At 40.9% G+C, this 23,527-nt stretch overlaps 2 protein-coding genes across 6 annotated transcripts in view; one reads left to right on the top strand and one right to left on the bottom strand.

Moving 5' to 3' along the window:
* Positions 1–19,975, top strand: part of akna (AT-hook transcription factor) — a 27,786-nt gene extending 7,811 nt beyond the window's left edge. Inside the window, exons 4-24 of one of the 2 annotated variants that reach the window (XM_087172231.1) lie at positions 367–1,147; positions 1,293–1,593; positions 3,188–3,262; positions 6,604–6,757; positions 7,040–7,104; positions 7,215–7,274; positions 7,364–7,482; positions 7,586–7,799; positions 8,995–9,182; positions 9,440–9,571; positions 9,840–10,089; positions 11,031–11,137; positions 11,400–11,629; positions 11,828–11,978; positions 12,692–12,841; positions 13,008–13,153; positions 13,458–13,586; positions 14,250–14,366; positions 14,584–14,673; positions 14,949–15,087; positions 18,516–19,975. In XM_087172231.1, coding sequence (XP_087028357.1) covers positions 367–1,147; positions 1,293–1,593; positions 3,188–3,262; positions 6,604–6,757; positions 7,040–7,104; positions 7,215–7,274; positions 7,364–7,482; positions 7,586–7,799; positions 8,995–9,182; positions 9,440–9,571; positions 9,840–10,089; positions 11,031–11,137; positions 11,400–11,629; positions 11,828–11,978; positions 12,692–12,841; positions 13,008–13,153; positions 13,458–13,586; positions 14,250–14,366; positions 14,584–14,673; positions 14,949–15,087; positions 18,516–18,768 — 3,851 coding nt within the window. In that variant the 3' untranslated portion in view covers positions 18,769–19,975. Of the gene's footprint in view, positions 1–366; positions 1,148–1,292; positions 1,594–3,187; positions 3,263–6,603; positions 6,758–7,039; positions 7,105–7,214; positions 7,275–7,363; positions 7,483–7,585; positions 7,800–8,994; positions 9,183–9,439; positions 9,572–9,839; positions 10,090–11,030; positions 11,138–11,399; positions 11,657–11,827; positions 11,979–12,691; positions 12,842–13,007; positions 13,154–13,457; positions 13,587–14,249; positions 14,367–14,583; positions 14,674–14,948; positions 15,088–18,515 lie in introns of both variants that reach the window. The other variant, XM_023399944.2, reaches the window with a different exon arrangement.
* stxbp1a (syntaxin binding protein 1a) overlaps positions 4,898–23,527 on the bottom strand; it is a 51,520-nt gene continuing 32,890 nt past the window's right edge. For 2 of the 4 annotated variants that reach the window (XM_023399947.2, XM_023399948.2), the window contains one exon: positions 20,083–22,144. Coding sequence is in view for 1 of the 4 variants with exons in the window: in XM_023399948.2 (XP_023255716.1) it covers positions 22,062–22,144 (83 nt within the window). In the remaining 3 variants the exon portion in view is untranslated. Of the gene's footprint in view, positions 9,128–9,331; positions 17,890–20,082; positions 22,145–23,527 lie in introns of those variants that run through there. The other 2 variants (XR_015436812.1, XR_015436813.1) reach the window with 2 other exon arrangements.

Genomic DNA, 23,527 nt, shown 5'->3' with positions numbered 1-23,527 from the left:
GGTGGTGCATTTGCGACAATAAAAAAAAATTAAAAAAAATAAAAGAAATTTGAAGGTGTGGCGGCTATGATTTAGCAGTGGCGGGCCGCCACTGCTAAATGAATGTAGAGGAAACACTGATATAGTGTCAAGAAATATGGGAATTGATTTTCATGCTCTATGGAACTGAGTGGAAATCTTATTCCTGGCTGGAGCAGCATGAAATATGACTCACAAAATCCCCAATTATACAGGATGATTTGGAAAATGTTTCATAAAAATGCAAACTGGTATGGTTGTGTGAGACAACTCATGGCTGTATGTTGTATCATTCTAAGTTTTCTTCCCATTTCTTCATACGTTTTTGTCTTGTTTTGTCTTTGGCAGGTGATGGCATGATGAGTAGCTTAAAAGCCCAGACAGAGGGTGAGGAGGTGAGACAGAGAAAGGAAGAGCACCTATCTAACAGGGACACATACCTGGACATGACAGAGGAGGAGAAAGTGATGAAGAGGAGTGACAGCAAGAGAAAGAAATGTGAACAAAGTAGCACATTAGGAGAGCTTGGAGCTACAAAAGGCTTGGCTGGGAGCTCTATTAACAAAGACGAGGTTGAGAAGATCAGAGCACAGTCCTGTGTCGCTCAGATGTCAGCGGTAAAACTTGCTGAAGTCTCCAACCATCACTGCCCAGTATCCCAGCCTGCCTCAGTTGTCACAGCCACAACTTTCCCTCATCTTCTCCACTTCACTGCTGAAGAAATAGCGGCTGCTCCAGGGATTGAAGCTGAAACGTTTCCAGAGATGGGCTTCATAGAAAGTTATCCAGAGTCACACAGCAGCCACATGAGCCTCACGCCCAGTCCTCGTCCTCGAAAATCTGAAAAGCAGGAGCTGAAGGGACTTCAGACAGCAGCTGTCTTTCCTGAACAAGTGATGGCAAATTGTTATAGTGGAGTCTGTAAAGGGCCTTTAAAGGGATCAGTAAAGTCAGATAAGCAGTCCAATCACAAGAGGAAAATGAGTCAGCCCTCTTCTAAAGCTTCACATTCAAGGAATCGTTCCCTCAGCACCGTCAGGGCAGACTCCATAAAATCCAGACAGCATCCAGACAGAGAGCTGATGATACCCAGTGCCAGGACTAAAGCTGCTGAAGTGAATGAATCCAGGTGAGGATCATTCCCTTAGCCACTTGTTTTGACCTCTGCTCATGTTGTGGCTTTCTCATCTATCCTTGCTTTTTTCAGTTTTCATACATCATGATTGTAGTCATTTCATAAAAAGCTTTCCCCATGAATTTTGTTGTATTTCCAGAAACGGGCCTCTGAGTTACCGCACACCAGACTTCTCTCAGGTGGAGCCCAGGGTCCATTTCCCCAAAGGTGGTTACAAGCCTCCCAAGAGCAGACGCTCTCCCAAGAGGGAATCCCTGTCCCCTGAGCCCCCTATAGTGTTCAAGTCTCCTGCTGACATTGTGAAAGAAGTACTGCTGAACACCACTGATGGATGTCCTCCATCAGACTCTAACAGACCACCAGTCAGTGCCCCCAACTCCACTGTGCCTCAGGAGTTCAGATGCCGGCATCAAGCCACCACACTGCTTGAACAGCTACAGGTACTGCTAGAGACTGAGAGGTGGGAGGGGTTTCAATGTGGATGAGATTTTTACAAAAATAACCCAAAAATACTAGCCTGCAGTGCATAAAACACTGTCTTCAAAATTAGCCTTCTTAGCGTTGAAGTAATCTTAAAAATAATGAACTGGTTTATCAGGCTTGGAATAAGCCATAATGGGATTTACAAACAAGGAAATGATACGCTATCAGGGTTGGCATTTGAAGGCTTCAATGTCTTTGCCCTAGTGCAGGCTTTCCTCTGATGATGATAGCACAGGCTCAGAGCTACAATTCTGATAAACCACTAATTAGACATATTAGCTCGATTGTTTATAGAGCAGAAACACATTTGACCATAAATGTTTATCCTTCCACTTATTGTCTGGGGACCAGCTCAAGGTGAAATGGCAGCCAGGACAACACAGTGACAAATCTCACCTTTTAGAAAAGAGTCAAGTTTTCATAAAGACTGATGATACAGAATAAAACAAGATCCCAAAAAACCTGAAAGGTATTTCCTACTATGTCCCAAAGAACATTTTCTGAAATAAATTTCATCTTTCTTTTCATTTTGGAAGTTTCAAATTTAGTCCTCATGTCAAAAACAAAGTAGCGCTTGCATCTTGCAGCTTGCAGCCACTTTACTGCCATCCTCGGTTGTTCCCAGAGGCAGCAGTACACCAGCTGTCCCACTTTACATCCTCACTGTTTCTGTAGCAACGCTGAAGTCAAATAACTAGACAATACAGTGTGTGCCAAACGGGGAAGGCACAGTTAAGTTAAATGAAACTTCAGAAATTTGTTTAGTATTGTCTACTGAAGAGATTCTGTGTAGTATCAAAAAGAAGATAAGACCTTCTTCATTCTGGTGCCTGTTTTCATAGAAATGTCATCAACCAGAAGCAGTAACTATGGTAACAAGATTCCATTGAATTTCCTTCGTGTTGAAATCTTGTATAATGTAGAGTTTTTTTTAGCTAGGTTTGGCCCATGTTCAGTATTCCGTTCTTACAGTTTATTGTTCATCTGTGTACTGCATCGAGGTAATTACAAAGCTTGGACTTCAGACTAATGTTTATACAACAGAGATCCTGATTGAAAGTGGGAAGCAGAATCAGGTCTGCAGCTCATTGACCTTGAAACACAAATTACTTTCTTCTCACTCAGTACTGCAGTATAGCAGTAATGTATAAATTACCCATCCAGGATGCCCAACTTCAGGAGGTGACCTTTGTAAATGTACTTCACATTGAGGAACGAAGTTGTATAAAATTAAGATTTCACTTTTCTGGAACTAAGAGGCCCAAAAAAATGAAAAACTACACACCTAAAGTTCATAGAAGTGTCCAGATACCTGTGAATTACTCTACTTTTCCAGATGTATGAATCAGACCTAGCAGTATCTAAACCATTCTCTCTGTCATTGCCCTTGCCTCCCCCTTTTTTACCCAACCTTGGTCTCTTCCCTTTCTTTTTCATTCATTGGTTTTTTTTTTTTGTCTTTTTTTCCTCACATGCTTCTTTTTCACTGTCTTTTTCATTCTCCTCCCTTTCCCTTACTTTTTATTTCCTCTTTCTCTCCTCTTGCTGCAGGAGGACTACAACAGACTGCTGACTAAGTACGCTGAAGCAGAGAACACCATTGATCGTCTGCGGCTAGAAGCTAAGGTAGTTGATTTTGAGATCAGGCAATGATTTATCACTGGAGGTGTGCAGTGGATCGGCATTTAAAAAAAAAAAAAAAAAAAAAAAACTACATACCAGTGCCATAACAGATTTATTTTTGGTCTCAGTTTTCAGTCATTATAACACCTTCAAGACCAAAGCCTTGAAATGATGGACAGTTATTTTCTTCAAATATGTGGAATTTTGTTCAATTATTTATTTAATTTTAGGAACTGAGACTTCGCCTTCATTACAGCACTACTACAATCGTTATTGGCACTTTGATTAAATTAAGGAACAGCACTGAACAGCAACAGTGAAAACCAATTTTTAATGCCAGAAATGCCAGTTTGAATAATAATATAAGATTAAATTGTATATATAATAAGATATAACAGTCCATTTTATGGTATGGGGTATCATACATACTGAAGCTATTGTTTTATGTGCAAACACTGGCTGCACAAAAAAACAAGAGCAAAAAGATTCTGTGAGGAGGACTGTGGTCTCTTCTATAGTCTGTACAGTCATATTTGAGGTCAAAAACCACACCCTGTAGTACACACACACATGCACACACAGTAAGATCCAGGAGGGTACAGACAGTTCAGGACACTGGGAGAAACTAACAGAAAGGTTCCTCTAAAGGTAACCAAGTCCACAGTTCACATGAAAAAGTAAAAAAACAAAAAAAAATAAAAACACCAATCTGTAAACAGATTCTCTTGTGACCTAACTCAGCCAATGACAGCCGCCCCTTTGTGTGTGTTTCTGCTTGTGGTCGGTGCTATTTTAGCTCTGCTTTGTGAATTTCAATGTTCAATTATAAATGGAGATTTAAGATTGATTTGTCATTTATCTGCAGCACAAACATTATTCACAGATTGAACAGACAAACTGTTATTGAGTTTCTTTCATTTTGGGGGCTTTAAATGGCGCATAGATCCTGTCATTGTTGTGTTTGTATTGTTGTGGTGTTGTTATGTGTAGTGTTAAGATTCAATGAACAAAAGGCAGGTATGATTTTCTTACTAAAGGGATTCTAGCATCAAGACATAAATAGTAGTAATAATAATAATAATAATAATTTGTATTTTGCTTCATAGAGTGCTATAAAGTAATTCATGCTGTGCAACAGAAGCTTAAACTAGAATGACACTCAGTAGAGTGCACACCCTGCCAAGGCCAAATAATCCTACACATGTCTGTGAGATCAAGAATATTATCTGGATCTGCACCAAAGTCATAGATCTCAACACTATTAATATGTCAGATTTTTTTTTTTTAACATCAAGATCCATACATTAGTTCCTGAGAAACTGACGGAAAAAAAGTGATTAAAAAATTTCCTGGATATGGCCCAGAATTTAATGGATCCAGACCGCACCAAAATTTATTGGGTTTAACCCAATGGCAGTCACTGGCTTCGGGTAAATCTGTTTAGTACTTTTTGTGGAATCCTGCTGACAATCAAGCAAATAAACCAACAGACATGGGTGAAAACATAACCTCTGTAGCAGAGGTAATAAGACAAAATGAGCCAAATTAAAATAATTAAATGGTTAAAAATTAGTGCAAAAAAGAATCAAATCAAAAGCTGTTGAGAAGGGAAGGGTTATAAAATATATTCACAGATCATTTCAGATTTATAATTAAATATTTATTTATATGGAAATACCATTGCTTTTATTCCTAAACTTTATTTTTACAGGACAGATGTATAGAGAACCAACAGCCTGGGTCCAGTCAGCATCAGCACATCACAGACAGAACAGTATGTCAGAACAAATTATTAGAAGTCTCTGGGAAAGAAATGAAGGAAGAAGAGAGGGAGAGGTTGAAGTGTTATGAAGTAGCTCCTTTAAAGAATTATTGGCCCGCTTCTGTTTGAGCCGCAATGCTCCACAATCAGCACCAATTAAATTCAGCTTACTGATTCCCCCACCTCTTCACAACACTGAACCTCCATCTGTCTCCACCTCGAGCCTCAAACAGACAGGGAGGAGGGAGTGGCCCTACACTGAAATCTACTGTCAGACTATTTTCAAAAGAAGAGGTTTTCCTTTTTTTAATGTTAATTTTTTCCTTTATTTAATGTTGTGGGCCCTGAATAATCTTAAACAACGTGAAATGCAGCAACATCATTTACTCGCACTGTCTCAGATAGGTTAAAATTCAGTGCATTATCTTTTTAGGCTTGAATCAAGGTATGTCATAATTTTAATAAAAGCTCAAGTCATTTTCTTGATGCTTTAGATTAAAATCTTCTAAAATGACCCAAGAAAATATTTTAGTCTCTCTAATGAGAAATAAATTGCTGTAGGTTTTATCTCCAGTCTGTCATATTCTTTTTGTGGCTCAGTGTGCATGCAGTTTATTAGAGACGTGATGGGTACTAGTCTCATTTATGATCTTAATTTAGTTCATTCCATCTTTCTGACCCATTTTCTCAGGTTCTTGCCTCTTTACTACGTAGAAAATTGGAAACAACCTAAAAATAATAGTAAGAAAAAAATAAAACAAAAGCTGCCTAAGTGGCTCACTGGGTGAAATACAGCTCAAGCTTTTATGTCTGTTCTGCCCTTTGTGTGTGCGAGTCTGTGCGTGTGCATGTGTTTAAGTGGACTGAGGTCAGTTTAAGGCCATTATGATTTACTGTTTCAAAGGCTGATCGGGAAGGGCGTCTATTCAGTCTTGTATTCATTAATTCTGTGTGTGTTATCAGGGGGGCGGGGGGCTGGTGATCACTCTGTGCTTAACCCCTTTATCATTCAGTCCAGGTCAAACTCAGTTTGTCTTTTCTGCATTGAAATAACCTCAGTGGCCTCCTGTGTTGAACTGAACAGCTGTTTGATGTTGTGGCTCCACAACTTGGTGCTTCATTAACATTAAAGCCAAGAAAGACAAAGTGAAAACATACGACTTTAGGACACTCTGTGGGGATGTTATCCATCTCTGCTAAATCTGTTTGGTGCAGTAAATCAAGTGTCTTGGGAATTTGATAGATTTCTCTTTTTATGAATCGTTTATTTAGACAAACAGCTATTCCACAAAATAATAATAAACGTGTTATGAAGTATTCTAGTCAAATATGCTTTTGCGCAGGCTGTACTCATTTCTAGAATATGAAATGAGTCTAATCGGTGATCCAGAAATGATTAAGTCTTGAAATGTGACAGTAGACGGTAAGGTCACCGATGTCACTGTTCTGGTGGAAAGGAAAAAGTTGCACCAAATATCACCAAATTTAGAAGTTCAACCATAAGCAGGTGGACTTGTGATTCTAGATGACATAGGTGATGATATGTTATGGCATGTTCTTTCTTCTCTTACATTTCCTCCAGGTGAACCTGTACTCTGAGGCACCAAAGCCCGGCCACTTGGTACAGTCGGGACTGAGCCACGTTTCAAACGTCATGACCTTGGACTTTGCTCAGGCTCAGAGAGCAGAGATCAACTCAGCTTCTCCCTCTCCAAACGGACACAGTGCCCATCAGAGTATGTTCATCCTATTCAATATCTCAACATCTGCATCTTTGCTGTCAAATTCATCATTTTACATGTCACATCTTATATTATGTAAATCAATGAATTAGCTTTCCTCAGCCATCTGAGTCACACTGCTCTTCTCTCTTCCATTAAATATTGTCACTGAAAATTTTCATCAATATGCAAACCTAGCTTTCATCTATCATTCAGCTGCTGCTAACATTGCATCATTCTGTACAACTTGCATCATATAACTCTTCTTTCTGCTGCACCTGCCTGTCAAATGAACAGTCCTCCAGGTGGGACAACAGCTGGCGAAGACTCTCTACAATCAGGCTGACAAGTTCCTCCAGCAGGTAACTGAGATATTAAAAGTATCAACAGGGATGAAAATCTTTACAGATTTGTTGGATGATGTGATTAAGTAAAGTAAACAAAGATCAAGGTTTTGTTGTTTTTCATTCAGCTGCACACTTTTGAGGATCTCCTAAAGAGAGGAAAACTCAAACCTTTTGAACAGATGAAGGTGAGAACAACAAACAGTTTAAGTCTGTAATCCTTTAGAAGAATTACTTCTAATGGCCACCTCATATCCAAACTAATGCTGTCCTTCAGGGTCTCTCACAGCTTGCTGAGGGGCTCAACTCTTTAGAGAGGGGCTACCTGTTGGCGAGGGATGAGCTCAAACTCCTGCAGCAGCGAGGGGCAGAAATCAGTCACTTTGACCCTGAACGGTGAGAGTTATGTCAAAGATAAATACGCCATATATTCATCAGTTGATTTTATTGTTTGCATTATATTTGTCTGCGTGTTTGTGCATCCATGGGTATGTATCAGGGAGCTGGAGGGGCTCATCTACCAGTGTGGACTGCATATGGATGAGCTGAAGGAGCAGGTGGAACAGATGCGACAGGAGCAGCCCACCTGTGAGGCTCCTCCCTCTCCACCTCCTCAACCCACGCCTTTATCTGTTACCTCTGAGAGGGGAGAAACTCTGGTCCAATCCCAATGTCCACCTTCACAGACTCACAGCCTTGGAGGCGTGTTCCCGGTAAGTTCGTGAGGGCTTAGGGCTGTCAGGGACTAACTGTCAAACCATCGAGGGCATGAGGGCCCTCCAGCAGACATTCTGAGGCCTTTATGCACACTTTCCGTAAGTCCGCATTTCTGCAGACTTTGCCTGAGGGAATAACCCAAAGTTCATTGCGTTGTGACATTAAACAAGGGGTTGCCATGGTTATCAGGGGACGCCCGGAAGTGTGAAAAAAGAAAAAAAATGGCCATAAAACACAAGAAAAATTTATATAAAAGAACGGCTGACAAACAAGCATGAAAGGAACAATCCCTGATGTTAGAATTATAAGAAAAAAGAGCTCACTGGTGATTCAGTGCCTGAACTGACGATGATGAATTCCAAATATTATTATGTACAATCAAAAGTCCCAAACCCACAATTTGAATGCAAATGTTTTGGCATCATCAAGGTAACATGATATAAGTGCTTACCCATTCTTCCTTACGCTATTTGAGCCCTTGCAGCATTTCACACTCAAACACTCACCAGGTGATGTCAATTAATTCTGTGAGGGTTCAGGCCTTAAGGTTTAGGGGGGACATTGGGATGGGGCCTCTGACTTAGCCACAGGTACCACCACCATTATTCTGTGCTGTGCCCCTGAACTGTCCAGAAAGTCTATTTGACTTTTGTACCTGTGCATGTACAGATGTGTGAAACATATCATCCCACAGGCACCAGGGTAATTCTGAACGGAAATATGAGACAACATCCACAGTTGCTACTATTATATACACCCATAGAGAAAAGCCTGTAGAAAAAAACATCTCCAGGTAGTGTTTGTTTTCCTGATAGGAATCATGTGAGATACAGTGGACCTAGTATTTAGGATTTGCTCTTCTCCAGTCTTGTGGACCTTTCACTTACAATGATGATATAATCTGTATTCATGTGGAGGTGTAGGTCACTAATCATCTGGTTTTACATGTTGCCTGATTGGTAAAATTTATGTCACTGAAAGATAATAGCTTTATGGTAAAATGCTTTCTTCTACATAATGTTTCCAACATTTTTTTCCCAGACTTTAAAAAGACAAATACAACTCAACAAACAGTAGCTGTGTATCTGTCAGGTCATTTCACATCATTTGACCGCTGTTTGTTCATGGAGAATAAACTCCGGCTATGAAACAACAGGACATCTTCAATTCACTGTCTGCAATTCCTTCCAGAGATCGCCTGTGCCTTTGCTGGCACATGCAGGAAGAGCAGCAGAGGTGGAGGTGAGCTCAGCCAGAGAAGAAAGTGATGAAGAGGAGGCAGAGATGGATGATGAAGACAGTCTGAGTTCTCTGTATCTCAAACCTGTGAAAGGCAAACACAGACATGTTGAACAAGACTTTGACGCGCTGATGGATCAGTGAGTGATGTTGATGTCTGTGGTTTTAAGATGTTGATTTTGAAAAAAAGGCGATTGAACATGTGAAGAGTGACCATGTAACCATCAGTATGTGGAAGTATATGTTTGTATATGGAAGGATTTTGATTAATGTCAGGAGATAGCCTTACCCTAACCAAAATGCTTTTGATTGTTTTGCACAGTCAGAAGTAGATCTGGAAAATGCAGCCTGGACTTTTCATTATTTCATCCTTAATGTTTTTCCTCCTCCTGTTTAGCTACCAAAGCTTCAAAGACCTTCCCAAAATGTTTGACCAAATCCATAGCGACATACAGCCTGGGGATGATGAGACAGAGGGACGGGGTCAAGGAACTGGACACATGGAAGTCCAGAAAAGCCTTCCACAGAGGTTAGTCATCAAAAAAGCAGAGACAGTTTCATCAGCTGCACAGTAAACGCTTGTTCTTGAACTGGAAAACTCTTCCCTGTTCAAATATAATTTCTGTTATCTTTAATGGTATAAGAATATTGATATATCCGTCACTTTTTTGATAAAACAAGAAATTGAACATACATAAATACATACAAAAGACAAACACACATACATATGAAAGTATTTTTCGGGGGAAGCTCATTTCAGTAATTGGACTTAATTAACTGTACTTGTGTGTTGACAGAGTGAAAGCCGAATCAGACCATCAGGAATCTGCTGTTGGCATCAGCAAACAGCGGACCAGCAAGTCCAGTCAGCCTTCACACAGGGCCTCCAGTCAGTCCACCTTGCTCTCTGTTCATCCTCCCAGTAGCCACAGGAGGTTAGGGATGGGAAAGTCCCACAGTAGCAGCCTGAGCAGCCTGGGAGAGATCACTGCACCAGAGAGGAGAAACTCCAAACTCCAGACTGGGAGCAGGAGAGTGCTTTCTCAGGTCAGTTTATATTATAAATTGCCAGGGCAAAACAAAATTTGTTACTGATTTTACACTTATCCCAGTTGCACTTTACATGGATAGGTGAGGCAGTTCCTCAACATTTGCATATGTCCGCAGTCTAGACCTCAGAATGTTTGACTTGAGGTGTTTGTAAGGCTCAAAGGCTTCACAACTTAATATATTTCTAAAATTTCAAAATTCTTTCTGCGGTAACTGATCAAAGGATTCTGAGCTTTCAGAAATATTGAAATATTTTTATTTCATTTTCTTCTGTAGTAGAAATATTGGTACATCATCTCATCAAAGCTTAAAAACAATATTCAAAACTTTATAAAACAGAATTAAACTGATTTAGTACTCAAGCCATTTTCATTCATCCTTACATTTTTATTTTTTATTTTTACATGTTTTGAGCTAAGAAACTCTTGGTATGTGTGGAGAATGAAATCAATAGTTGATCCTGTCTTTACTTGTGCAAAAGAGCCTCATTAAAACAACATATCACTGTTACACTTGGTATATGTTCTCATATCGGATACACCTTAATTAAGATAAGGGTGGAAAATTTGGCATCATTAGTTTTATGGGGGCTGCAAGAGTTGTTTTAAAGACCAAAACACTGTGCTACCAAGTACCTTAAAGCCACTAGACAAGCAGCTGACAGCAGCACTCTGTGTACACTTACATAATCTCATGATTTGATTATCCAAAAAGCACTTCTGTATGCTCAGCAATTCCTTCTTGAAATCAGTATAACAGCCACCCTTTGAATTGCTTTTATAAAACTGCAGCTGTGACCTGGTGATTGGTGATTAATAAAACCTTTTGATTCCACTGATAAACCTGTGTAGTAAGAATGAAAACAATGTATGAAACAAATCTATATAAAGCCTGTGCAGATCAGTCTTGCATAATCTTTGTTGTGTTGTGTTGACCAGGATGGGATCATCTCTCCAGAGACAGACAGTGGGTTTGTTGGTTCAGAGAGCAGCAATCTAACTCCTGCAGCAGCTCCCAGTCCTCTCCACCAGAGGGCCTCACAGAGGTGAGGAGGTCCAACACTGCCTCTCTACATCCTCACATGAACCCTACTATAAATTTTACATAATGTCCCAAACCCTACCCCTGTAACATACACATACCAAGCACACTGATGTCTGATCCTACAACTCTGAAGCTTGGTTGTCATTATTATTATTACCATTCTTTTCATCAATGCACACAATGTCTGTCTTTCAGCCCATTTCTGATCAGGCCTTTTGTATTTTTTTTGTTTTATGCTTGAATACTCTTCCTTGGTGCAACAGTGCTTCAGTCCACCAGGAGGGGAACACAGGAAAACATCAGACAGGCCCAGTCTCAGCACCATCTCCTGCTTCCTCACGGTCACACAGTCGCACAGCTACGGAGTCAAGAGGGGCCTCCCAGCTCGGCCCCGACCAGCCTAACAGACGCAGACAGAGTAGGCGCACCTTCTCGTGCGCCCCGCAGCGCTGGGTCGGTCAGATGGAGCAAACCGGGGCCGACAGTGGAGCCAGTGAGTTTGGGCTGGAGAGTGACAGTTGTGAGTCTCCAAGTTCTGTCTCTCAACTAACTGTTGTTTTCTAAAAATAAATTGCTTTTAAATGTATGAAATCAAAACTAAGGCCTGTTAGTCACTTACTATGTAAATACTCTTTTTCATGAGTGTTTTTCATTGTGTATCTACCCTCCTGTCCTCCTCTTGGCTCTGCAGCTCACATTGTGTCTGATGATGGACAGAGTGACCAATACGCAGAATCCATTCCCTCCCTCCACATCTCCCACCCAAGCTCCTCACCCACTGTATGGTATTACCATGGCGATTCTCTCAGAGCCATGGGCTTCAGACAATCTGCGAATCGCAAGTGAGTGTGTGTAGTGGCAGCTGCTGCCATGGTTTATGTCTCCCTGCAGAGACTCTTGGATGGGAGTTGGTCGTGAACATGCTGTGTTACCACACAGTATGACAACAGAATGTTCCAGAAAATACACCATCGCAGCGAAGAGCTACTGTAACTTCCACTTCCTGCTCTCTGTTGAGTCAGGGAGAAAGAAAACTTCGTTTCAGCATGTCGATCAAATTAGGATTATGATTTCTGATCGATGAATTTCAGCCAATAATTCCTGAAACTGAGTTGACTTAACTCCTGAAGTTCACCTTGTGATATCAAACTTCCTAGCCCATGAAATGCTGAAAATCCTTCATGCTTTTATCATATTCTTATTTCTCATCTATATTTTATTACAGAATCTGCTGCTATTGAATGTGGTTGCATATTAGGAGGTACTGTGTATTTTTCCTACATGGTGTGGTGCTGCATGACTTTTCAAAGAGTGTGTGTATATGCATTTGGACTGACACCTGAATTGATAGCTTAAATCACCTGGCTGTTCACTTGAATATTTTCACGGTGCAGCACTTCAGCGCTCACACTTACTGGACTTTAAAGTGTTTGACCTTGAATATGTGTGTGTTTTCGCAAAACCAAGTATTATTTGCTAAATGCAGAAGTTACCAACAACTAGTTTCATTTGACTTTAAACATTTTTGTTTTTGCTTTTGTGTGTTTGTTTCTAGTGATACGATCCAGACACTGCAGGCTGAGGTCACCACACTGAAGGACAGACTAGAAAGCTGTCTGAGCAATAAACCTTTCAGTCCCATGAGAGCTGCTCCTTCAGCTCAAGTGAACTACACTCACCACTTCACCTCTACACCTCGCATCAGGTTGGTTTTTATCTTCCACATAGTAACAGTTCATCTGCAGAATGAAGCAATGGGACAAAGCTTATTGCTCTAACAAAGAAGCCTGCAGTGAGAACGTTTTTCCTTTACTAATTACATGTTGTTTCCATGTTGGCTTGTACTTAAATGATGCCCTCCCTTTGCTCAGGCCTGAGGAGAGATGTCAGAGTGACGACAGCAGGGGAAGAAGAGAAAGACGATTGGTTGATGAGGTAGAAGAGGAGTCTAGAATGAGACGAACAGCCAGAGAGAGATCACCCTGTGTAGACATACAAAAACCACAACGTGACATCTGTAAGTTGATCTGAATTAAATTTCACCCTTAATTTAGAACTATGGTTGAACGATCATTTATTATACAAATCTTTCTACTAGCATGTGTAAACTAGGTCAAGGTGAGTAAACAATAACTTTATTATCCTAACCTGGTAACACATCACATTTTATCGTAAGAGTCTAACACACAGGGAATAACACATAAGGACCCAGTAAAATGTTGTGCATACAGTGATGAAGACGCACAGAAAACATTACCACTTTGATTTGTACATGGACACATTACATTTAATGCATGTAATGTTCGTGTTTTCTGTGACAGGTTCAGAGCCGGAGACCCCCACAACCCAGTCTCGGCCTCGGGTGTCCAGATGTACTCAAACATCCACTGCAGCACCAGACAGCTCCTGTTCACACACAAATACTACCCACAGCAAGCGAACACGCCCCAGTAAGTGCAGCTCTCCCTCCACTGCAGACATTGTGATTTATCAGCTTCCTCCCGCCCAACAGAAATCCAGCTGACTTTTTAGGCAACTCCCTATGTTTTAGCTGATAGTTCAATTCAGATCGGCCTGCAGTGACTGAGCAGGTTGGAGTTTAGTGTCAGTTTTGTTGTTACAGGATCTGAATAACCTGCTGTGCTGTAGTCAATTGCTCTAATCAACAGGACAAACCAGTGCCCTTTTTCATGCAGTTCAGAATGGAAACGTGCTTGAGCACTTAAATGTTTGAGACCTCAGTAATAGCAAGCAACTGTTATCTGACAAAACACTGTGGAATTTAATTTAGTTAATTGCAATGCAGTGTTTTCTCTTTTGTTCTTGATTGCAGAGACACTGCTATATTAATCATACAGTAGCTTCATCATTGCTCATATACAAGACTTATTGCTTGATTCAGTCTCAATCCCAAAATGTAAGACACTTTTATATTTCCATAGATATTCACACAGAAATAATGTGTATTCTCTTGCTGCAAAACTAATTAAAAACAGTGTTGAACTACTGTCACCAGCACAGAATTTGCCATCACAGATTCTGTTTACCCCCAGTGAGGGTATTTGTACGTTTCTTAAGCTTCGTGTGTGTGTGTGCACGTGTTTGTTTTGCAGGGCAGCATCCTGCCGTGTCTATACAAGTGCCTAACAGACCACATGAACCTGACAGCAGAAACCATCAAGCTCCTGTTTGTCTCGAGTGTTCGTCTTGTCACAGAGGACGATCTGAACGTAAGAAGGCTCCTTTCATCCTCAGCAGGAAATCTGTGTTTTGACTTTTGTTATGTTTTTTCTAACTTTACTTTCTTCTTCAGGCAAAAAGGATAAAATCCAAGTGTGTCTTTAATTCATTTGAAACCAGAGCTGCTGTTTTGTCCTTATTAACTGTCCTGCTTTAGTTGTTGATCAGCCTTCTTAAATCCTCCTTCTGTCTGTCTTGTGCTGTCAGGACCAGGGGGTGGCAACAGAGAGCCGACCCACTCCTCCTCTCACTGTCCTCACTGTGGACGCCCTGAACCGTACAAAAGCACTAAGCCAGGTTTGTCTAATGTGATGCTGCCCAGACACATTGTTACAGAGAATGAGTTTTGTGTGTACAATTTTCTGTCGCTCTGTATACTCCCAGGCATCTGCTCTGTGTGTGGTTGAGGATGTCATTAATCCATGACTTGGCAAAATTTGAATTTGTTGTTCAGTATCAGGAACAGTGCAGTCACTGAGCTCAGCGCATGAATTATTTTGGTCTGCAGTAAATAAAATAATTTTTAATTATCTAAAGTGTTAATGGAGCTCCTGACCTGCTGTGATTCACAGACTGTCGCAGAGACTCAGACTCCCCCACACACACAAGCTGCCAACCGGCCAAGTCCCATGACAGAGCGGTGAGGAACAGATACGCTGCAGCTCCACCTGCACTGCTGCAGTGCATGCCAGTGTGCCCACCACCACTCCTGTAAGTAACTTGCCCACATACACACACTTACACTCTCTCTCTCTCTAAGTGCTGTTACTGACTGGCTCCATGCCAGCAACAAAAAGGGAGGCTACACAGACACTAAGATCAAGAAACAATTTATTTAACTCAAATGAATAAACAAAGTAACCAACCAAATGGTGTGTGTAAGTAAGAAAGTCATCAGTCATGTCAGAAGTGTGTGGATGGGTGAAAATATGGTGTAGTGTATGTTGTAAGATGCAATAAACCAAACAAAGAGAGACAGGCTGTAGTGGCTGCAGCAGGCCCAGCTGAGAGAGTGAGAGATACTACGGACCTTTATGCCTTTTGGGAGGCCCTACCCAAATGGGCCGGTATTCCCTAGCCACCCTCCCAGCTCCACCTTCCAGCCAACTCCCATAACTGCAGGAGAAGAGTGAGGCAACATGCCAGGAGAATGGAAAAGGGTCATCACACTCCCTCCCTTAAAATGGGGGTCCTAACTAGGATCCCCAAAAACCAACTACAGCAACAAAACAACTTAAATGTCTCAAATAAATAACCAAGCTAAACAGCTTAAGGTCCTTAATCCAAATCCTCCGGTATATTAGCCTTAACGAGGGGAAATCCATATAAGCTATATCGTATAAACTTGTTCATATCCATACAACCTGCAAATAATCGTCTCCCAAGACCGTGAAGCCCATGTCCTTTGGCAACCCTGGTACCTAGGGAGCAGTTTAAGGGAGGTGAACCAGAACAGGCAGGAAGAGACACTGCAGGGAGGAAGCACACAAGTCAACTTAAACAGGCATAGCTCGAGACATGGCATCAGTAACTGTGTTCTCAGCTCCCTTGACATGAAAGATGTCTAAATGGAAAGGCTGGAGGAACAGACACCAACGCATTAGGTGCTGATTTGGGTTTTGGAGAGAGTGGAGGAAAGTTAGAGGGTTATGACCGGTGTACACCACCAACGGATTTACTCCACCCCCAACATAAACTTCAAAATGTTTGAAGGCCCTATAGGCTATAAATCACAACATCATCCAAGTACACAGCACAGCCCACCAATCCAGACACCACCTTGTTCATTAGGTGCTGGAAGGTAGCTGGGGCATTACATAAACTAAATGGCATAACTGTAGGAATACAAACCACTGGGTGTAATAAATGCTGCAATCTCCCTAGCTCGAAGCATCAAAGGAACCTGCCAGTGACCTTTAAGTAAGTCAAACTTACTGACAAACTTCACCGAGCCTACCTGGTCCATGCAATCCTCCATACGTGGGAGTGGAAAAGAGTCAGGCTTGGTTACTTGGTTCACCTTCCTAAGATCAGTAAAAGGTCCAAACATACCATCTGCCTTTTTTACTAGCAAGCACGGGGAAGTCCAACTGGATGCACAAGGCTCAGCAATGTTGTTCTCTAACATGTACCTGACCTCCACTTCCAACTGTTAACGCTTGTCTGGAGACATACAATAAAAACGTTGTCTGACTGGCTGGGCCTCTCCCACCTCAGTATCATGCTCAATAAGATGAGTACGAGATGGAATGTCACTGAACAGGCAAGGGTAACTCTTAATCAAATTCACCAACTGTGTTCGATTTGGATCGGGTAAATGTTTCAACATTACAACAAGATTGGCAAGAGACTCAGTTTTTTTGAGACATCCTCTCAACATCCCATTGTCTGGCATACACAACTCTCCCTCAACTTCTGCCGCCTGATCAAAAGGTGGGGGTGAATGAACCACTGGGGCTGCAACAGAGGAAGTCGACATCTCCGAACCTGTCACCGAAGAGCGAGCAAAATAGGCTTTCAACAGATTAATGTGACACAACTACACCGACTTCTTCTGGTCGAAATCAAATAGTTTAGGTCTGATACTTTTCGGGTCACAGTATAAGGACAAGAAAACTTGGCCTGGAAAGGGAAACCAACCAAAGGCAAAAGTGCTAGAACTTGATCACCAGGACTGTATTCATGTCATTCTGCCTGCCGATCATAGAGACTTTTCATTTTACTTTGGGCTGCCTCTAGGTTTTATCGCACCATTTTGTTTGCCTGGTACAACCTCTGTCGGAAACCATTTACATAAGCTATTAAACTTTTTGGGTCCTTCTTTGCTTGCCAGTCACTGTGAAGGGTTGCTAAGGGGCCTCAAGTGAACAAAAACCAGGTCATTGGGATTAATACCATGATCCCTGGTCAGACTGGACAACTTTTGGGATACCAAAAATAGACATGAACTGTGTCAGAGCTTGCATAACTGACTTGGTCATGATGTTTCTAAGGGGTTAAACAGCAGGATAGCGCGTAGCCTGGCACATGACAGTAAGCAAAAAGTTACTACCAGCTTTGGAGCGTGGCAGGGGACCAACACAGTCAACGATCAAATGCTCAAAGGGGTGCTCAGCAACTGGAATGGGATAAAGAGGCGCAGGTTTAATCGCCTGATTAGGCTAACCCAGTTAACTGACGTGTGGCAAATTTTAATAAAGGCCGAAATGTCCCTTTTCAAACATGGCCAATAAAAAAGCCACAAAACTCTATCATAGGTTTTTCTCACACCTAAATGACCTGGCAACACCATCATGAGCAATCTGAAGGACAGTTTGACGCAATGAAAAAGGCAGAAATATTTGCACAAAATCATCCCCTAAAAAACAGTACCCCTGGGGAACCCATCTCCTCACCGACAGGTCATCTTGGAGAAAGTAACCACGGACTGCACTCTCCACCTCGCCCTCTGGTAAAACCTGGCTGTGCAGTGCCAGAAGATTGGGGTCAGCTTTTTGCTCTTTCACAAGATCACTGCAAGACACAGACAAAGGAAAGTAGGCACAGGAAACACAGACTCTCTTGTCTTACTCGAACTGTCAAAACGTGGACTACTACCACGGCTCATAGCGCAAGTCACTGCACAGTTGGAGAGACTACCTGAGGGGCGGACCTTTATGCCTTTTGGGAGGCCCTACCCAAATGGGCCGGTATTAACTAGCCACCCTTCCAGCTCCACCTTCCAGCCAACTCCCATAACTGCAGGAGAAGAGTGAGGCAACATGCCAGGAGAATGGAAAAGGGTCATCACAGCGCTAATTAGGCAGACTTCATCCACTGACCTCTCTACAATCTTAATGGCATTTCTTTTGTTGGTTTAGTCATTCACTCCTTTGTTATAATTTCCAAACACAAGTGTCTCTCTGGAAACACATTTTTCTTTCTTTTAGTAAAACTTTAACTGGCAGTTGCCCCCCAGATTTGCAGTTTCACATCCATCAGCCTACATATGCTTTCATTTCCTGTTTGCACGGAAAAATGAATTAATGTGTTGTACTTCTATACAAACTGCAAACACTACTATGAAAACATAACATATAGTTTCACCCAAACTGTTACACTCATTTTCTTTTTTGTCATCAACCTTACCCTCTCTACAGGATGTACTCACTGCCCCTCCACGTGTCTCCTAGCAACAGCACTGGCACATCCTCAGGGGTCAAAGGTCACGAAGAGGTGAGGGGGAGGATGAGACGCTCCCTGTCTACTGATAAGCAGCACACCTTGGACACCTCTCTGAACAGAGCAATCAAAGCAGCTCAAAACATGAAGCACACCTCGAGACACATGGCTCGCTCTCTGGCTACTGGACTGCAGTACCAGGAGCTGCTGACTCAGTCCTACAGCTGCTAGACTGAACTCACTTTACTGGCAGCTTAGACTGAGAAACTTTCACTCAGCAGCTTCGTTTCAGCTGCAGAATGAGGCTATGAACATCACCAGCAGACACAAGCAGGACCAAAGTGAATAAAAAGTCTACAATCCCCCCTTATTGTAACTTTTCTTAAGTTTGTACATTTGGGGAAAACTGGTGCTGAAGCTTCTTAATTTTTAAATGGCATTTTATGGCAACAGTTAAGTCTCAGGTCGGCACACATGAATTTGTTTCTTCCGCAGACATTTATTTATAAAGACGCTGATGTTGGCATACATGGAAATCACTTTCTATAATGATGTAGTACTGTAGCTCAGTTTGATTGAAACTGTAGTAAGTTGATCATATTGATTTTTAAACCCATGAGGTAAAGACATTAGTTTTTTTACTTAACATGAGAAATTACAGCTGTCTGGATATGGCAGTTGTCATGAGTTATATTAAGCTATTTATTGATCATGTAACTATATTTTTAATGTGACTATTTTTTCTAGTTTGTAGAAAAAATAAGTTCAGGATTTCAGTGTTATTGTAGTGTACATGTAACATGTTACACTTTAAATGAAATGCACTCGCTCACTGCACCTGCTCCATTTTGGATGGTCATATTACAAACCATCATGGATTTATTTTGTTAATAGAACCTTGCTTGTCATTCTTTATCTCCAAAATATAATGAATAGTTGTGTGGCCGCACAAACCTTGAGATGCTGGATATACTTAAAATTAGTTCTTCTTCCGTGTTGTTAAGTCATTTTCTATGTATAGCCTACACGTTCAAAATTGTGGAGTTTAGAATGATATTTTGTACAGGGTTTAATCATAAGCTTGCAACTGTACATGAGCCAGAGGAACCAGTCTACTGTAACTGACCAGCTTTATGTGGATAAGACATTCAGATACCAGCACTGCGGTGGTGAAGGCTTTTTGACATCCAGGCTGATCCAGATTTACACACTGGTGAGATTGCAAAGACATAGGATTATTTTTACAGATTAAATTGTCTATTATATTTGGTTAAAATATACCACAGAGCTGGTGAATATATTAAGTGAATTCTGTTTTAGTTAGTTTCTAATCCTTTTTTACTTTTGTACCATTATTTCTCAAACTGTTTGTCTTTTCAATAATTTGCAGGGAGTTTTTTTTCAGTTGTCGACGGAGCCAAATAAAAGTGGAAATGAGCATTTACTGTCACTGTGCTTTTTTGATTAATTTTTTTGAAGAAACTACTACAAGCAAAGTTTGTTTTGTTTTTTGTTTTTTTTTTAAAAAAGGAGTTCAGTCCTTAATGTAATGGAAGCCAATTTATTAGACAGCCTTAGTACATATTAGGTACACATGGAAGTATTGTTTGTGCTTCAACACTGGCAAACAAACAATCCCAATAAGTTAAACAGTTTCAGGACAGACTAATGTATCATCATTATTTTTTCTCTGGTAAATAATTTTGATATAAATCAATGGATTTAACAGAGTAAACCCTATACAACAGCAAATTATAATAGAAAAAAATAAACACAAAGTCAAGCGTTTGCATCACAGAAAACGCATTATAGTGCAATATACAACTTGTTTGGCCAGGAAAGAGGGAGGGAAGGAAGGAAATAAAAGTGAAAAGGGGAGGGATAAAGTTTTGTTGTTTTTTCTTTTTTTGCAAAGCCATTCACCATTGGAGGGTTTTACATTGCACCAGAGGAGGAAACAGACAAAGAAAATATAGATAATAGTTCTTTTTCCCAGCTGACCACTAACAGCTACAGCTAAAACATCACAAACACGGCGGCTTCACATTGGCATTTTAAAAGGAAAAGTATCACTACTTCACAGTCAGAAATATCACCAGTCAACAGTGAGACGCTAAAACAGCAACATATGGCAGATACACAACACTACTCAGTGCATGGCCCAATTAAACATCATTACTAACCAATGAGATAAGACTTAATCTGACAGATACAATACTGAAATACAACTGGCCCTTTTTAAGATTATTCTTTAAATATCAGCAAGCAACGGCCTCTTTGACATTAAAACGTGAAGTTTCTCCGGAGAAAGGAAAAATTTGTGGCAGGTAAATACTTCACAGTCTCGGCAGCCGGAGGAGGGATGATTCTGGCTTTTTTTACAGAGCTTTCTCTTTTCGTCTTCTGCTCTGCCAAGTGATTTTAAATGAATACTTCACCGAAAATTCAACTATTTTGACTATGTTTTGAGTATCAAGCACTCACCAGCCGTAGAAGAAGATGGAAAGCTTGAGCATGGCAGCTGAGGATAGCTTAAATACACGATGGTTTCGCCGCAAAAAAAACTGTATCAAAACATCCACAGGAACTTATAAAACCATTCCCATAGCATAGTCCACATCTCCATCTGTTAAAACATGTGCTAAGTATTTTACAAAGTTGTATTTCCGTCAAAATGTGCCTGAAAAAAGACACATTGTGTTTGTTGCTACGGCAGTAGCCTGTTATGCCATTGTCTGTTTCTGTGCAACACAGCAATGGTTACCGCCCACACCGTTAACAAGTTTCAGCTGCTGAATGAGTCGTGGATAATGCTTCAGGAGTGATTACACAGGTTTCAGTGAACGTTTTTTTTACTTCTTGATACTTAGAACACAGGTTTCCGGTGGAGCATTCAATCTCAGCATCTTTGGAAAAGGTTAAACGCCAACTCTGCAGCTCCCAGAACATCCACACTGGATACAAACACATTAACAGTCCACACAAGTCCAAGCATGCTACTGAATATGCACATCTCAAATGGGCAGGGGGCGACTCCTCTCTGATGAAATATATTTATATATATATGTATATTGCATGTTGACTGATATGATATATTTTACAACATCAACCTCTCAAACTGCACATCCCTCCTCCACCTGCTTCCAATAAAACTCACACCAAGGAGGTAATCCAAAGGAAAACAAGAGAAAATGTCTACCTCTTACACATTCTAGCAGGTTTCATAGCATACAATATTACATTTTGGTACTTTCAGTTCTAAATGGCCTTCTGTTCTGATATTTAAACCTTTTTAAATAAGTTCATTTAGTTGCATCCATTGTAAAACATGAGAATACTTGCAACAATTTTATTCTTTGATACAACATATATTTTTTTTATCATCTGTCTTTTTTTCTTTTCAAGCAAGATGCATACACAATTAATGGATAGGGTGGGGTGGGCGGAGGGGGTTATGGAGGTAACATGGGTAGAGGAGGGGTGTGGGTTAAGGTTAAGGAGGAGAGAGATGTGATTGGAAGATTTTAGCTTGTCACTTCCTCGTCTGGTTTGTTCATGGCCTTGAGCTGCTCCAGCAGGCTGGTGGGGGTGAAGATGTGGGTCGATCCTGGGGACACACACATGCATAGCACACACACACACACACACACACACACACACACACACACACACACACACACACACACACACACACAAAGAGAGCGTTAGATCTGCACGTTTGGAAAGAAACATGAAAAAATGTGTTTTCAGCTCTTCTCTCTGCCTTTTGTAGATGAGGACAGTCTCACATAATGTTATGTCTTATAGCTGCAGTCCCTGGTTACTCTGCAGATTCAGATCTTGCATCATAAAACAGCTTGTCACTGCTGTCTGGTAAAAATCTACCAATACTGAAATTTAAAACATCCTCAAAACTGCCTCAAATGATTTTAGACTTTATTTTACAGCACTGTGTTAACCTGTAGAGGAATATGTACTACTTTAACTGACCTGACAGCAAGAAATCCCCCAAAACTAGAGATATGACCTCTGCAAGACTGACTGGACAGAGTGGAAAAACTCATATGCCTAAATTTGGGGGTTCTCGTTTTATCTCCGATTGTCTATCCATCTTTTGCTTTGTTTAGATTTATCTTTGCCTGTATTAAGTACCACATTAACTCCTTCCACTACTGACTAATACTTCTCCACCCTACAGTCATAGATACTGAAACTCATGAGGCTGTGTTAAATCAGATGCAGCTGAACATTATGGAAGCACACAGATCAGTGATGGTGCCACACAACTGACATGATTCTGTGAGCTGAAAGCGGCAGGTGAGGTTAGAAGAAAAACCTGCAACACCAAACCTGTCTACACAGCACAGCCAATCAGATGTTAGAAAAATGCGCACATGACCATGTAAGCCTTTAATTAAAGAGCATGCAGGAAGCTGAAAAATACTGGTAGAAAAAGCAAAAAAGACAAAAGCAGATCTTCTCTACATGTCATGAAATCCCAAACCCGAGAGTTAGGTCTATTGTCTGCCATTAATATGAATGAAAATGTGAAACTCAGTAACCTTAATAAGACAGGGATGAACTCTTGTGACAGCTGAAGACACATTTCAAACATTGTAAAACTTGAAAGGCGCTGACTGGAGTAAATCAAACATTTTGCCCAATTTGTTTGTCACTTCTTTACCAGATTTACAGATGGACAGCTGCCATCTTGATTCTTGATCATAGAGAAAGCAAACAGACTATTTGATTTACTCCACACACCTGTTCAGCATCAACAGTATTTGTCCTACATTGGTTTGTTTCTGTTGCAAAGCTGCATGTTTCTTCCAGTTTGGTCTGATTAGCTTTACCTCATCAACCTACTATTAAAACTAAACTTGAAGAGGAAGTGGAAGTAGTTGAAGGTAAAAACAGAAGAGAAAGAGGCAAGTCCATCTCGAGTTGGGTCATTATGGTGATGCAGGGGTCGTGGGTGTCAGGGATCTTG

Source organism: Seriola lalandi, unplaced genomic scaffold (genome assembly GCF_002814215.2).
Source record: "Seriola lalandi dorsalis isolate HSWRI2012SDOR001 ecotype SW California unplaced genomic scaffold, Sedor1 jcf7180002052129, whole genome shotgun sequence".
In the NCBI taxonomy this organism is placed as follows: Eukaryota; Metazoa; Chordata; class Actinopteri; order Carangiformes; family Carangidae; genus Seriola; species Seriola lalandi.
The sequence above is the reverse complement of the archived record's forward strand: the minus strand, read 5'-3'. Positions and strand labels throughout refer to the sequence as shown.